This window comes from Centroberyx gerrardi, chromosome 5 (genome assembly GCF_048128805.1).
Source record: "Centroberyx gerrardi isolate f3 chromosome 5, fCenGer3.hap1.cur.20231027, whole genome shotgun sequence".
Lineage (NCBI taxonomy): Eukaryota > Metazoa > Chordata > Actinopteri > Beryciformes > Berycidae > Centroberyx > Centroberyx gerrardi.
Window position 1 is genome coordinate 1,964,219 of NC_136001.1, and position 12,538 is coordinate 1,976,756.

Genomic DNA, 12,538 nt, shown 5'->3' on the forward strand with positions numbered 1-12,538 from the left:
TAAAAATAAAAAATAGTGCAGAAAAGATATAAGGCAATATAGATAAATATAGCACTATAAAAAGTATGAAGATAAACAATATAAAACTATTACAAAGTGTCTCAAGTGTCTAAAGTGGTACGTCCTGTGTGATAAAAAACTCCTGTGTAAGTTTGTGGTGCTGAAAAAATAAAGGCAATATAGATAAATATAACACTATAAAACTTATGAAGATAAACAATATGAAACTATTAAAAAAGTGTCTGATGTGTCTAAAAGAGTGTCTGAAAATGTCCAAAGTGGTGTTGAGCATTAAGCCCAGTGTAATAAAAACTCCAGGGATACAGTCAAACTCCATGGATGTAGTCAAACTCCAGGGAGATAGTCAAGCGGTGCATATCAGTCATGTGTGACATAGTGCAGATCAAGTTATTGTGCGGGTGAGGGGCTGGGGTGGGGTGGGGCAGGGGCTGTGGGGCTGGTCGTCACGGGCTGGCTGGCACAGTGGTCGCTGATGGTGTTGAACAGTCTGATGGCCGCTGACAAAAAGTGACACCTGAGGCGCTCCGCCGCAGTGTGGGGGGAGGAGCCTGTGGCTGAAGCTGCTCCTCAGCCTCAGCTCGTCGTAGAGAGGGTGAGAGGGTGAGAGGGGTTCTCCGGGATGAAGTTGATCTTTCCTCTCAGCTTCCTCTTAGCTTCCTCTCTGCCACTGCCTCCAGATTGTCCAGCTTGAGTCCCACCACAGAGCTGGCCTTCCTCACCAGCTTGTTGGCTTCCCCTGCCTTGAGAAAAACAAAAAGGAAACTCTCACTAACAGTAGTAATAATAACAATAATTCACCGAACACATCAACATCAATTAAATATTTTCATTTTGGGCACCTTTGAGAGAGCGAGAGAGAGTGCTGTAGTCTCAACCACCCCGACCTGTAACGCAAAAGAGAGAATGGGTACATTATATTCATTGTTATTTATACACACACACACACACACATGCATAAGAGCTGGGTGATATACAGGCCAAATCAAATATCACAATATTTGTGAACGAATGCCTCTATATTGATAATAGACGGTGTGTTGGTGCGCTCTTTTTTGTTTGTTTTTAGTGTTTAATTCCGTTTATTGTGATTCCACTCGGACTATCTACACGAGGGACCAGATACTAAACATCAGGGACTCGACAACATCGGATTTATGTCCCAATTTTCTCGCCTCATCCGTGGATTTACGGGACATTTTGGTCAAAGGCGCTTAGCCCTTGGCCAAGCGGTGTTGCGGAGACGGAGAGGCAAGCGCGCCGGGGCCCTAGTGCGCTTCAGGGAGAGAGGATTACGCACGCCTCTACCGGGAATACTCCTCTCAAATGTCCGCTCACTGTGCAACAAAATGGACGAATTGCGTCTTCTTATCAGGACACATAGAGACTTTTATCTCTCTTCTGTTCTGTGTTTTACGGAATCGTGGCTGTGTGATTCTACACCGGACTCCGCCGTACAACTACCCGGCTTCCAGCTCCTACGCGTGGACCGCGACCCGAAGCTTTCACACAAAACAAAAGGTGGAGGGATTTGTTTCTATATAAACCAAGACTGGTGCAACGATGTGAAAGTGATTTCACAAACTTGTTCTGACCTGGAATCTTTTCTCATCACCTGCAGACCGTTTTATTCTCCCTGTGAATTCACCTCCTTTATACTGGCTGGCGTTTACATCCCCCCGCAAGCCGACGTGCAAGAGGCTCAACGCCAACTCGCCGAACAAATATTGGGAGTGGAGAGAGGGAACCCATACTCCCCAGTTATTGTCCTCGGGGACTTTAACAAGGGCAACTTAACCCACGAACTACCCAAATATAAACAGCTAATTAAATGCCCGACCAGGGAGGAGAAGACTCTGGATCATTGTTACAGCACTATCAGCAGAGCTTATCGCGCAGTCCCCCGCGCGGCTCTGGGACTATCTGACCACGCTCTTATTCATCTGATCCCGACATACAGGCAGAAACTAAAACTTTCTAAACCTGTTGTGCGGAGAACTAAGAATTGGGGCAACAGAGAAGTAGTGGAGGAACTGTGTGATTGCCTGGATAACACAGACTGGGACATTTTCAGGACTGCTTCCAACAGCCTGGACGAATACACAGAGGCTGTGACATCATACATCAGCTTCTGTGAAGACAGCTGTATTCCAACACGCACCAGGGTGAGTTATAACAATGACAAACCCTGGTTCACAGCAAGACTCAGACAGCTGCGTTTGGAGGAGAGGGCTTTCAAGAGTGGAGACAGGGATTGGTTTAGACTGGCTAGATACACGTTTGGCAAGGCGATTAAGGTGGCCAAACGACAGTACTCTAAGAAGCTGGAACAACAAGTCTCCGCCAACGACTCCTCGTCAGTCTGGAAGGGACTGCGGGAGATCACAGACTATAAAACCAAATCCCCACACTCTATGAATGACCTCAGACTTGCAAATGACCTGAATGAATTCTACTGTAGATTCGACAGACAATGGAACAGTCCTGACTCTGACCCTCACACCCAGCCCCCCTCAACAGCTTCTACACCTCTTCCTTCCAGCCAGGACAGCTAGCCCCATCACACCTCTCTCCATCCTGGAGAGAGACGTTATCAAGCTCTTCAAAAGACAGAACCCCCGCAAGGCAGCTGGACCGGACGCTGTCTCACCCTCCATACTGAAGCACTGTGCAGACCAGCTGTCTCCAGTGTTCACGGACATCTTTAACACCTCACTGGATGAATGCATGGTACCTGCCTGCTTCAAAACATCGACCATCATCCCTGTTCCCAAAAAGCCGAGGATCACAGGCCTTAATGACTATAGACCAGTAGCCCTGACCTCTGTGGTAATGAAGACCTTCGAGCGCCTCATGCTGGCCCACCTCAAGGCCATCACCGACCCCCTCCTCGACCCACTGCAGTTTGCCTACAGAGCCAACAGGTCTGTAGACGACGCAGTCAACATGGGACTCCACTTCATCCTCCAGCACCTAGACTCCCCCGGCACCTACGCCAGGATCCTGTTTGTGGACTTCAGCTCCGCATTCAATACCATCACCCCAGCTCTTCTCCAGGACAAACTATCCCAGCTGAACGTGCCTGAGCCCACCTGCAGGTGGATCACTGGCTTCCTGACAGACAGGAAGCAGTACGTGCGGATGGGCAAGCTTGTCTCTGAACCCCGGACCATCAGCACGGGAGCCCCACAAGGCTGTGTGCTCTCTCCTCTACTCTTCTCCCTCTACACCAACAACTGCACCTCTAGCCACCCTTCTGTAAAACTCCTGAAGTTTGCGGACGACACAAACCTCATTGGATTAATCACCAACGGGGATGAGTCCGCCTACAGGAAGGAAGTTGACCACCTGGCTTCCTGGTGCAGCCAGAACAACCTGGAGCTGAATGCTCTGAAAACTGTAGAGATGGTTGCAGACTTCAGGAGGAGCCCAGCCCCAACCGCCCCCCTCACCATGTGTGACTCCCCAGTTAACACTGTGGAGTCATTCAGATTCCTGGGAACAATAATCTCCCAGGACCTCAGGTGGGAGGAGAACATCACTGCCACCACCAAGAAGGCCCAATAGAGGATGTTCTTCCTGCGGCAGGTGAAGAAACTCAAAATGCCGCAGAAAACGATGGTCCAGTTCTACACGGCCATCATTGAGTCCATCCTCACCTCATTGATCACCGTCTGGTATGCTGCCTCCACCGCCAAGGACAGAGGCAGACTGCAGCAGATCATCCGGTCAGCCGAGAAGATCATCGGCTGCAACCTGCCGTCTCTACTGGACCTGTACAACTCCAGGACCAGGAAGAGAGCGGGAAAGATCATCGCTGATCCTTCCCATCCCGGTCACCACCTCGTCCAAAGACTTCCATCCGGCAAAAGGTTCCGGTCTATCAAGACCAAAACCTCACGCCACCTGAACAGTTTCTTCCCCATGGCAGTGGGGCTCACAAACAAGCCCCCTGCCTCTCACTGACCCAACGACATTGCACACATACACAAACACTCACACACGCACGCACGCACACACACACAAATGCACTGTTGTTCCTGCAACACCAACATCTCCCACCTCACCATACAATCAATCCCGATGTGCAACACATCGTATATATTTTGTATATATGTTGTTAATATTTGTTAATATTTTGATATTTCTTGTATTTGCTATATTTATGTACCTATGCACCAACCACACCATGTCACTTTCCTTGTATGTGCAAACATACTCGGCATAATAAAAGAATTCTGATTCTGATTCTGATAATGTCACAATATTTTGTGAATGACTACTGGTTTTTCCATAAGATATTTACTATTCTGAGAAATAATCATTAGTAATGTGGATATGATGAACAAACTGGTAGAGATGCATTATTAATTTCACTCAACTCAGTTTAATAAATTCATAAAAACTGATCACTTTACTGTAATGCAGCCTTTAAGGGCAGGAAAAGGCAATATTTAAGCTATATCACCATATTACCATAACAAATCCCAGACCATATCTAGTCTCATATCACCATATTGATATTACATCGATATATTGCCCAGGTGATTGTCAAAGCATCAGTAAACACTGCACTTACATTCATAAAACTCACAACCAAAGTCACTGCCTTGTACGCCGTTACCATGATGACAGTCTGCTGCTGATGTGACATTAGCTTAAAAAACGAACTTAGACTTCTTCTTTTTTTAAGTTAAAATAATTGAACAGCACAAAACACATATCGCCAAACAAACAATACATGCCTTGTAAGTCAACCCACCTTCATATTTGACTACAAATGTCGTTCCAAATGCAAATAGCACTCGTTCGCTAGCCGCGGTAGCGCGCTAACGCTAACCTAGCTATAGAACGGTTATTCAGCTAAAGTTAGCTGACCATAAAAACACATATATGGCAACCAAGAACAGGAATAATGGTTTGGTTAGCTTACCTACATTACTATGGATACATGTAGGTGCTTGGTGACACTTGACTCACCTGGAAAATAATCATATGTACAAAAGTAGTCCGCTGGCACCGCTGCTGGCCGTTGCTTCTGCCGGTAAGTGCAAACTGAACCAGCGCGAGCTCACAACATTAGTAGCACGTACCTTTCTGCGTTCCAAACAGGCCTACTAACTGCTCCTCTCAGGGGTATTATCACCACCAACTGTTCATTCTGTGTCCTTGATTTAAAATCCTATGTATGGGTTTGTTGCAAATATTTGAAGATATGATTATAGATGGCATTTCCAGAGTTATGAGAAAAAAGTGATATTAAGTTGAAGTCCTCCCGTTCTGTTCCACTTTTTGTTGAAGGGTCCATCTTTCTTGTGTGTAGTAGGCTATGGGCATTCAAATTTGACATGTTCTATTGTTTCCTTCTGATTTCTTCTTCTTCTTCTTCTTCTTCTTCTTCTTCTTCTTCTTCTTCTATTTTATTGCCAATAAAATAGATATATGATTGTAAATTCTCATAAATAATTTAGACCCAACAAATATGCTACATCTTTTTCATGATGCTATAACAAGCATATGGCCCTTGAAACAGATATATTCAATCATAATCATAATGTTTTATAATAAAGATAATGAAAAAATAGAAAAAGTATATACATTTTTTTTATTATGGAAAATGTTTAAATATGAAAAAGGTAAGATCTATTAGTTTCATTTCCATTTACCATATTTATCTTTGTTCCCCTCCCATCATTTAAATATACTAATCAATTAACATCCAGTAAATACTCAACAATTTTCTCACTGAAAGCTCCAAGTCTTCCAATTTTAGTCTTTTGCAAGGATTAAATATATTCACAATTACAAAACTATTTCTATCTACCCATACTTCTACAATAACAACTTCCAATTCAGTTACATTTTCACTATTTGAATGAAAAGATATTTTCCTATATGGTAAGCCTTCTTTTATGAATGTGGTACATCCTCCTCCGGTGATTACCTATACCCTATCTTGTCTAAAATGACACAGTAAAATGTCTTCATATTTAGCATGGGCACAGAAATGGATGTAGCTACAGAAGAGGATTGGATTTCTGAACTAATTATTGAAAGTAAGTTTTTTATGAGAGGTCAAACTTGGGAAATTTTACCAAGTAACTAGGCTACACTGTTAGAAGAGGGAGTAAGGAGACTGTACTTATCAGGTTCTGAAACACCATAAGCAATGCTAATGCAGTCATTGAAACACTGGAATTGGTGTTTAGGTGGGGCTCAAGTTGAAACACTAATATCAGTGTTTGTGAGCACTTTAAACACAATATTTTGGTTCTGAAACACAAAACATGGTAAATCAATACTAAAATGAGGGTTTCTATAGTTTTAAGTGTATCAATGGACATGTATCAGTTTATAAGAGAGCTTCTTTAAATAGCACCCTTTTATTTTACATAAGATAGGTTTAACCACTGATCCAAATATTTCAGTTTCAATTACCAGTGAAACGCCCAATCTGGATTTTTGGCCACATAAATTCGTAAATTTCTCCAAAATGCTGCAGTGAAATCACTTCAGGTTGATGATGCACATACTTTCAGACTCATTGAAGAGGAATATGTTGGATTTCACGTCTACTTATGGCTGGACAGGCTGTTCTTTAATTGTAGATGGCGAATATGAAAATTGGGCTTTCCGGCTGAATTAAAATTGCAATTTGTCAAGTATTTTACAGTAAAATGTCACACGCTGGCATAGAAATTGATGGACAGAAAATGCTTCTCTTTGATTTCTGCACTATTGGAAATACGTTTTTTTTATGAAACTTTTCAGCCATGCGGGACTCTTTGAATTATTTTCTAAAATGCTGTAGTGAAAATGATAGAGGAGTATTGTTTGAGACTTGGTGGAAAATGTTTTTTTTAATTAGCCTATGTTTTTATTGTTTTCATGGTCAGTGGTATCAGATTGAGATTTTCAAGCAAGCAAACAGGCAAGAACGCGGTATTTAACTGCCTTTTAAGAAAAAAACAGTCACGCTAATTATTGCAGTGTTACAAAAATAGTATGCGATTAATAATCAGCTCTTATGAGCGGGACAGCGTAGCTCCGCTCAATACAGTTATTTTGACTTGAGGCTGGGTGGGTACCGTAAAGACACCATTAGACGCGCAACGCGCGCAACACAATACAGGGTGCGGCTTGCTGGTTGGGTTTTTCGAGAGACGGCTCACTTGACCGCAGTTCACGAGAAACGAAACAGGAACTGAACTAGTCAGGTGTTTGACATGTAGAGCTGTATCTGTGTCATGCACGATTAATTAACGCTACAGAGACTTTTTATCCTTCTATAGTTCGCTTGTCCGTGCGGATTCCAAAGGAATGTGAAGAATCGCCTGGTAAGGTAACCCGTTGTTTAGAGTTTCCTCTTTGAATTGTGAGCAAGTTGTTATTCTTAGCTGTTAGCTAAAGTTAGCTTGCCTACGAGCTCGTTAGCTTATCATTCCAACACAAGCCCTGTTTCCCAATGTGAACTACATGTATGGCGAATTAAGATTTGAAAGGAATACGCTATTCAGGTACAAGCTACTATACCGCGTGCCAATATCGTTCAGTAGTTGATTTTCATCCTTCTAGCTTGCGAATCCTTTCCTAGCCCCGATACCATTCATGTTTGGAGAGAACGTTACGCCAAACTTAATTCAAAAGCCCAGTGGTTTAATGTTACATTGCTTATCGGCAAAAATGCATACCTGGTAGAACATGACTTAAGAGCAACCGATAGTGTCCACTCTTCAATTTGGTACTTAGCCAAAGCAGCACTCATTTAAATTTAAATTTAAATAAAATTGAATTTCAATTTGGTTCGCCTGTTACTTCCACAATCCATCAAAATACACCGTGGGTGGTGGCAACGAGCAGTGTGGCAGTTGAGATTTTGTTGACATGAAGTATTGCTTGGTGAATTCACAGTATTCTGTTACATCACCACACGGCCATCTTGTTAGTAAAATAAGAGATGATTGTAAGAAATGAACATGATTATAATCAAGTAACAGTCACAGCTAATGAGCTGTGTATATGGTAAAGCACCATATTGGTAGAAAATGCATGTGACATCATGGGAAACCTATGAATTGAATATATGTCGAATTTACTTGTGGCTCCTAAGGATTGGTAAAAGAACTTAAGTCATGCTCCATGAGATGTGTACTATGCCATTAAGCAAGGAAGCATTAAATTCCAAGATTTGTCATGGAGTTTGGTGTGATAAGCAAATGGAAGGTGTTGGGTCTAGTCTTACCGCTTCATGTTCTCTCTCTCTCTCACAGACTCACTTAATCAAATATGTTATTTTTTACAGGTGAAAAGAACGCACCAGCATCAACACACACACAGTGAGAAGGCCATGTGGTGGTTCCAGCAGGGCCTGTGCATCCTGCCAGTAGCTCTGGTGATCTGGACTGCTTCCTCCTTCATCTTTGCCTACATCACAGCTGTAGTACTGAGACATGTTGATCCACTGGTTCCTTATATCAGGTCAGAATACATCACCACCATATATGCCTCCTCTTCCGCTCTTCTGCTCATAGGCTACATACAAAATGGTTTTTCATATTATTATCTATATAGATATGGTCCAATCAGTGTCCACCTCTGTTATGAGGAGGAGGTTCCCCCTAGGCTCCATAACCATAGCTAGTCCATATGTTTATTTGTTGTTTTTTATTTTATAACAGATGTGTGACCAGAGAAATCATTCTAGTGTGGTGTGCATTCATGAACATAGAACATCTTATGCACACCTGAAACGTAGTCTTATTGACAGTTTTGTAGCACAATTAATGAGATTATCTGGCGACGTTTTGGTCAAACATTTCCAGATAATAAATATATTTAATATACAAGTGTAGACTGTGTTCAGGAGTTTTTTTTATTACTCAACAGTATGTAAAACCTGCAGTGAAACCTGCCTCACCCTGCCTTAAAGGAATGAAAATGAAAATTCAGTCATTAGCTACTGCCCTCATGTCAGTCGAAGCTCCATTGAAGTTTGTACGAAAACCAAACACAGAGTGACTTATCCCCCATTTTTCCATCTCAGCCTTTAAATTACCAGGACCTTCTTTTTACAGCTTCAAAAATGCAGATATTGTCCATCAACCCACCTAAAAGACTTTCATTAGTGTGGCTTTCAGTGGAGAGTTTGTGTCCCATGATGGTCTAAATGCTGTTTCAGAGGCTTTTCCTCCCTGACAGAATACAATTCTGGGGGACACACTGAATACTTGGAATGTTTTATTCCCCAAAATGTTTGGCATGAAAATGGTCAAATTTAGATATTTTGTATTGAAATTTCCTATCTTCAATCCAAAAATATCAGTATTGGCCTGAAAAAACCCATGACAGTCAAATCCTAAAATAGACACACACATACATTCACACACAGTAATTACAACAACTATATGTATGGTTTAACCTCTTTTACATTCAGCTCTTTAGATTGAAGGACCTGACCTTTTTCTGTGTTGCAGTGATACAGGAACGGTGGCTCCAGAGAGGTGTGTGTTCGGCATTATGCTGGATGTGTCAGCGTTCCTAGGTAACACACTCTGCATGTCAAACTAAATCCTGACACTGAGTCTATCAACCAAGATTGTACAGACCTGGTTCAAAAAATGCTAATGGTTTTTGGTTTTAACTTGCCAGAAACAAGCACAAGATGGAAAACTTGAATGCTGGTCATGTGGCTTATTCAGTGAATATTGTATCTAGTGTGGATTTGATACAACAGTGCTGTTGTTGTGGTTGCAGGTATGGCCACCACATATGTACGCTACAAGCAGGTTCAGGCTCTGACAGGCCAGGAAGAATATAAACTCCACAAACTCAACCAGTTCGGCCTGGTGCTGGGCTGGATCAGCTCCTTTGGCATGTGTGTGGTCGCCAACTTCCAGGTGACTGTCTGCGTGTGCATGGACAAGTGGTTTCATATTTTGGTTCATCTTTGTGGTCATTTTATATTCCTGTATTTCCATTACAGCAGTAGCATGTGCATATTAAACTGTGACCATCTGTGTTTGCGATCCAGAAAACCACGCTGTTCTCCATGCACCTGGTGGGGGCTGTGCTGACGTTTGGAGTGGGGGCTCTGTACATCCTGGTTCAGACTCTGGTCTCCTTCTACATGCAGCCTCTCGTCCACGGCAAGGCCACCTTCTGGGTCCGCCTTAGCGTTGGAGTCTGGACCCTGGCCAGTATCATCAGCAGTATCCTTAGGGTGCCAACATATTTTGTTTAGTGCTTCTAACTGAAAGTTGACAAGAAAGTCTTTCAGAATAATACTCACTTGTGTTTTTTTTGTAGCGTTCAGACTTTTACTTCCCATTCATTTGAATGAGGCCACAAAAATAGCCTGAAAACTGACATTTAACACATTCGTGAACAGATTCAACAACACATCCCACTACTGTGATTTTCAATTGACGTTTGGTCCACAATTTCACCAAATAGCATTGTTATTGATAGAAAGAACCTAGCGGAGGGATACAATTTAGGAGAGATAGTTTTTATAGATAGTATTTTTTCTATCAACACTAGACAGGGCATGGGCTGGTGTTGAGATTTTACATTTACATTTCTGAAACACTGGAAATGCTATGGTACTGCACTGGCAATCTGCCAGGTCTTTGGTGCCAGGTGACGTCAACTTCTATAGAGTACAACAGGTGGTGACATCACCTGGCACCAAAGATCAGGCAATAGCAGATGGCCAGTGCAGTACCCTACTTTTCATCAGGAGATGTCAGGCTTCACCCCAAATTTGGGTGGGGTTTAGTTACTCTTTAAGTTTAAAGCTCAAATCCGGTGCTGGAAATCCCTGCCCAACAGCGCAAGGAAAATTGTAGTTGGGCCCTCGCCAATTGTTGCAGCGTGGCCCTTAATGCCTGCCTCCCTTGTCAGTGTTTGTGTCATCTGTCATCATGTACAGCAGCCTGCCTGGAGTGGATGTAGCTCACAAACTACACTGGATTCCCGGAGAGACGGTTAGTAGGCCGTCTTGGTGTGTGTGGGTGTGTGTGTGTCTGCAGCATCAATGTGTAAGTTTGTGTTGACTGGGTTATGTGTGTTTTGCAGGGTTACAACGCTCACATCGTCAGTACCATTTCTGAATGGTCTCTGGCTTTCTCTTTCATCAGCTTCTTCCTCACCTACATCAGAGACTTTCAGGTACTCACCCACACCTTCGTACAGCAGCCTTTTCTTACATGATTTCTGGGATTTCATATGCAGGCTGCTACAATGTAGACATGGATGCTAGCAACAGATGTTTCTATGGTAACAGTTCTTTTTTTTTTTGTGTAAGCTTGTGATGAAATCATTGAAATTATCGATCAATATTTTGTGTCACATGATTGATGTATTTGGTATGTTGCAAGTCTCCGCTATGTGTGGGGATCTTGATTCACCTTTGGGGCTTATTTTGCAATAATGACCGACTCACTGTAATATCCCTTACATGATGCTCTAGGTCAACCTTTACAACTGAATACAACTGAATATACAAGTAGCTGTAGCTACTTGTATATTCAGTTTAAAATTCAAATTAAAGCCCAACCTTAAGTAACCTTAATCATGCAGTTGTAGCCGTTCAGTCTCAGCATGTCCTCTGATATTTATACCACTTTGTGTTTTTTTGTGTCTGTTTTTTTCTCCCCCAAGAAAATTAATTTACGAGCAGAAGCAGATCTCCAGAGCAGCCACCTGTATGACTGGCCACACTGCGGCATCCCAGTCAATCATTCAGAAAGCTCACCACTTCTAGCAGGAAGCACATGAGCAGCAGAACATACCATCAGGTGGTCCAATGTTTACTGCACTAGTTTCACATTTATTTTACATTTTGTACTCCTCTTTTAAAATGTTCTTACAGTACATTATGAAATTTTGCTCTATTTTTATATGAAGATATGTATCTGGAAATGGTGCCGTTGACAGTGACCGCTAGATGGCACCAAATATAAAAAAATTAAAAATCATTATTTACTGACATAGCATTATCACAGAAAGTGTACTTCTCTAACAAGGGTTTTAAAGCGGTTTTCTCTCAATTTCTGCTGCTTTTCTCTCTGATTTAATGAGGCTCTGTAAATCAGTATTATATTTTTCTGATGAGACCTAAATAATTGAGTACTTCTATGCAAGTAAATTTCCCATCTTTAGAGCTGTTATAGTCAAGACATTTTTTGGGTTATGAATCAGCAGCAGGCTAACCACTTCAATGTGTGTAATCAGATAGCAATGATGCCATTTCAGGGAACCTTCCAGAAAATTCTTAACGCTATTTTTAACCCTGCCACCACTAATATAATGCAAGACTGTTCTTGAATTGCTACTGTGTATTGTACTGTTGCTGTTGTACATTATATCTGTCCTTTTTGTCATTACTACAGTCATACTTTGTCTATTTGAGATTGCAGGCAGAAAGGCAAAGTTTCATATGTAGGATTTTATTCACATTTCCTGAAGGTATTTGGCCCAGCCCATTGCTCTTAGATAAAAGTCCTGTACATTGTAGCAA

The 12,538-nt window shown here is 42.1% G+C and overlaps 1 protein-coding gene across 2 annotated transcripts; it reads left to right on the forward strand.

Annotated features, from left to right (window-relative positions):
• Nucleotides 1-7,223: 7,223 nt before the first annotated feature.
• On the forward strand, nt 7,224-12,469 carry dram2b (DNA-damage regulated autophagy modulator 2b). 2 transcript variants are annotated; one of them, XM_071914663.2, is made up of 8 exons: nt 7,224-7,355; nt 8,321-8,496; nt 9,492-9,559; nt 9,772-9,914; nt 10,049-10,226; nt 10,921-11,003; nt 11,095-11,187; nt 11,680-12,469. In XM_071914663.2, exons 2-8 carry the CDS (start codon nt 8,366-8,368, stop codon nt 11,794-11,796), a joined length of 813 nt encoding a protein of 270 aa, XP_071770764.1. In that variant the 5' UTR covers nt 7,224-7,355; nt 8,321-8,365; the 3' UTR covers nt 11,797-12,469. The 2 variants fall into 2 exon arrangements, with proteins under 2 accessions (XP_071770764.1, XP_078140012.1); XM_078283886.1 differs by having other exon boundaries at nt 7,230-7,360.
• Nucleotides 12,470-12,538: the final 69 nt, after the last annotated feature.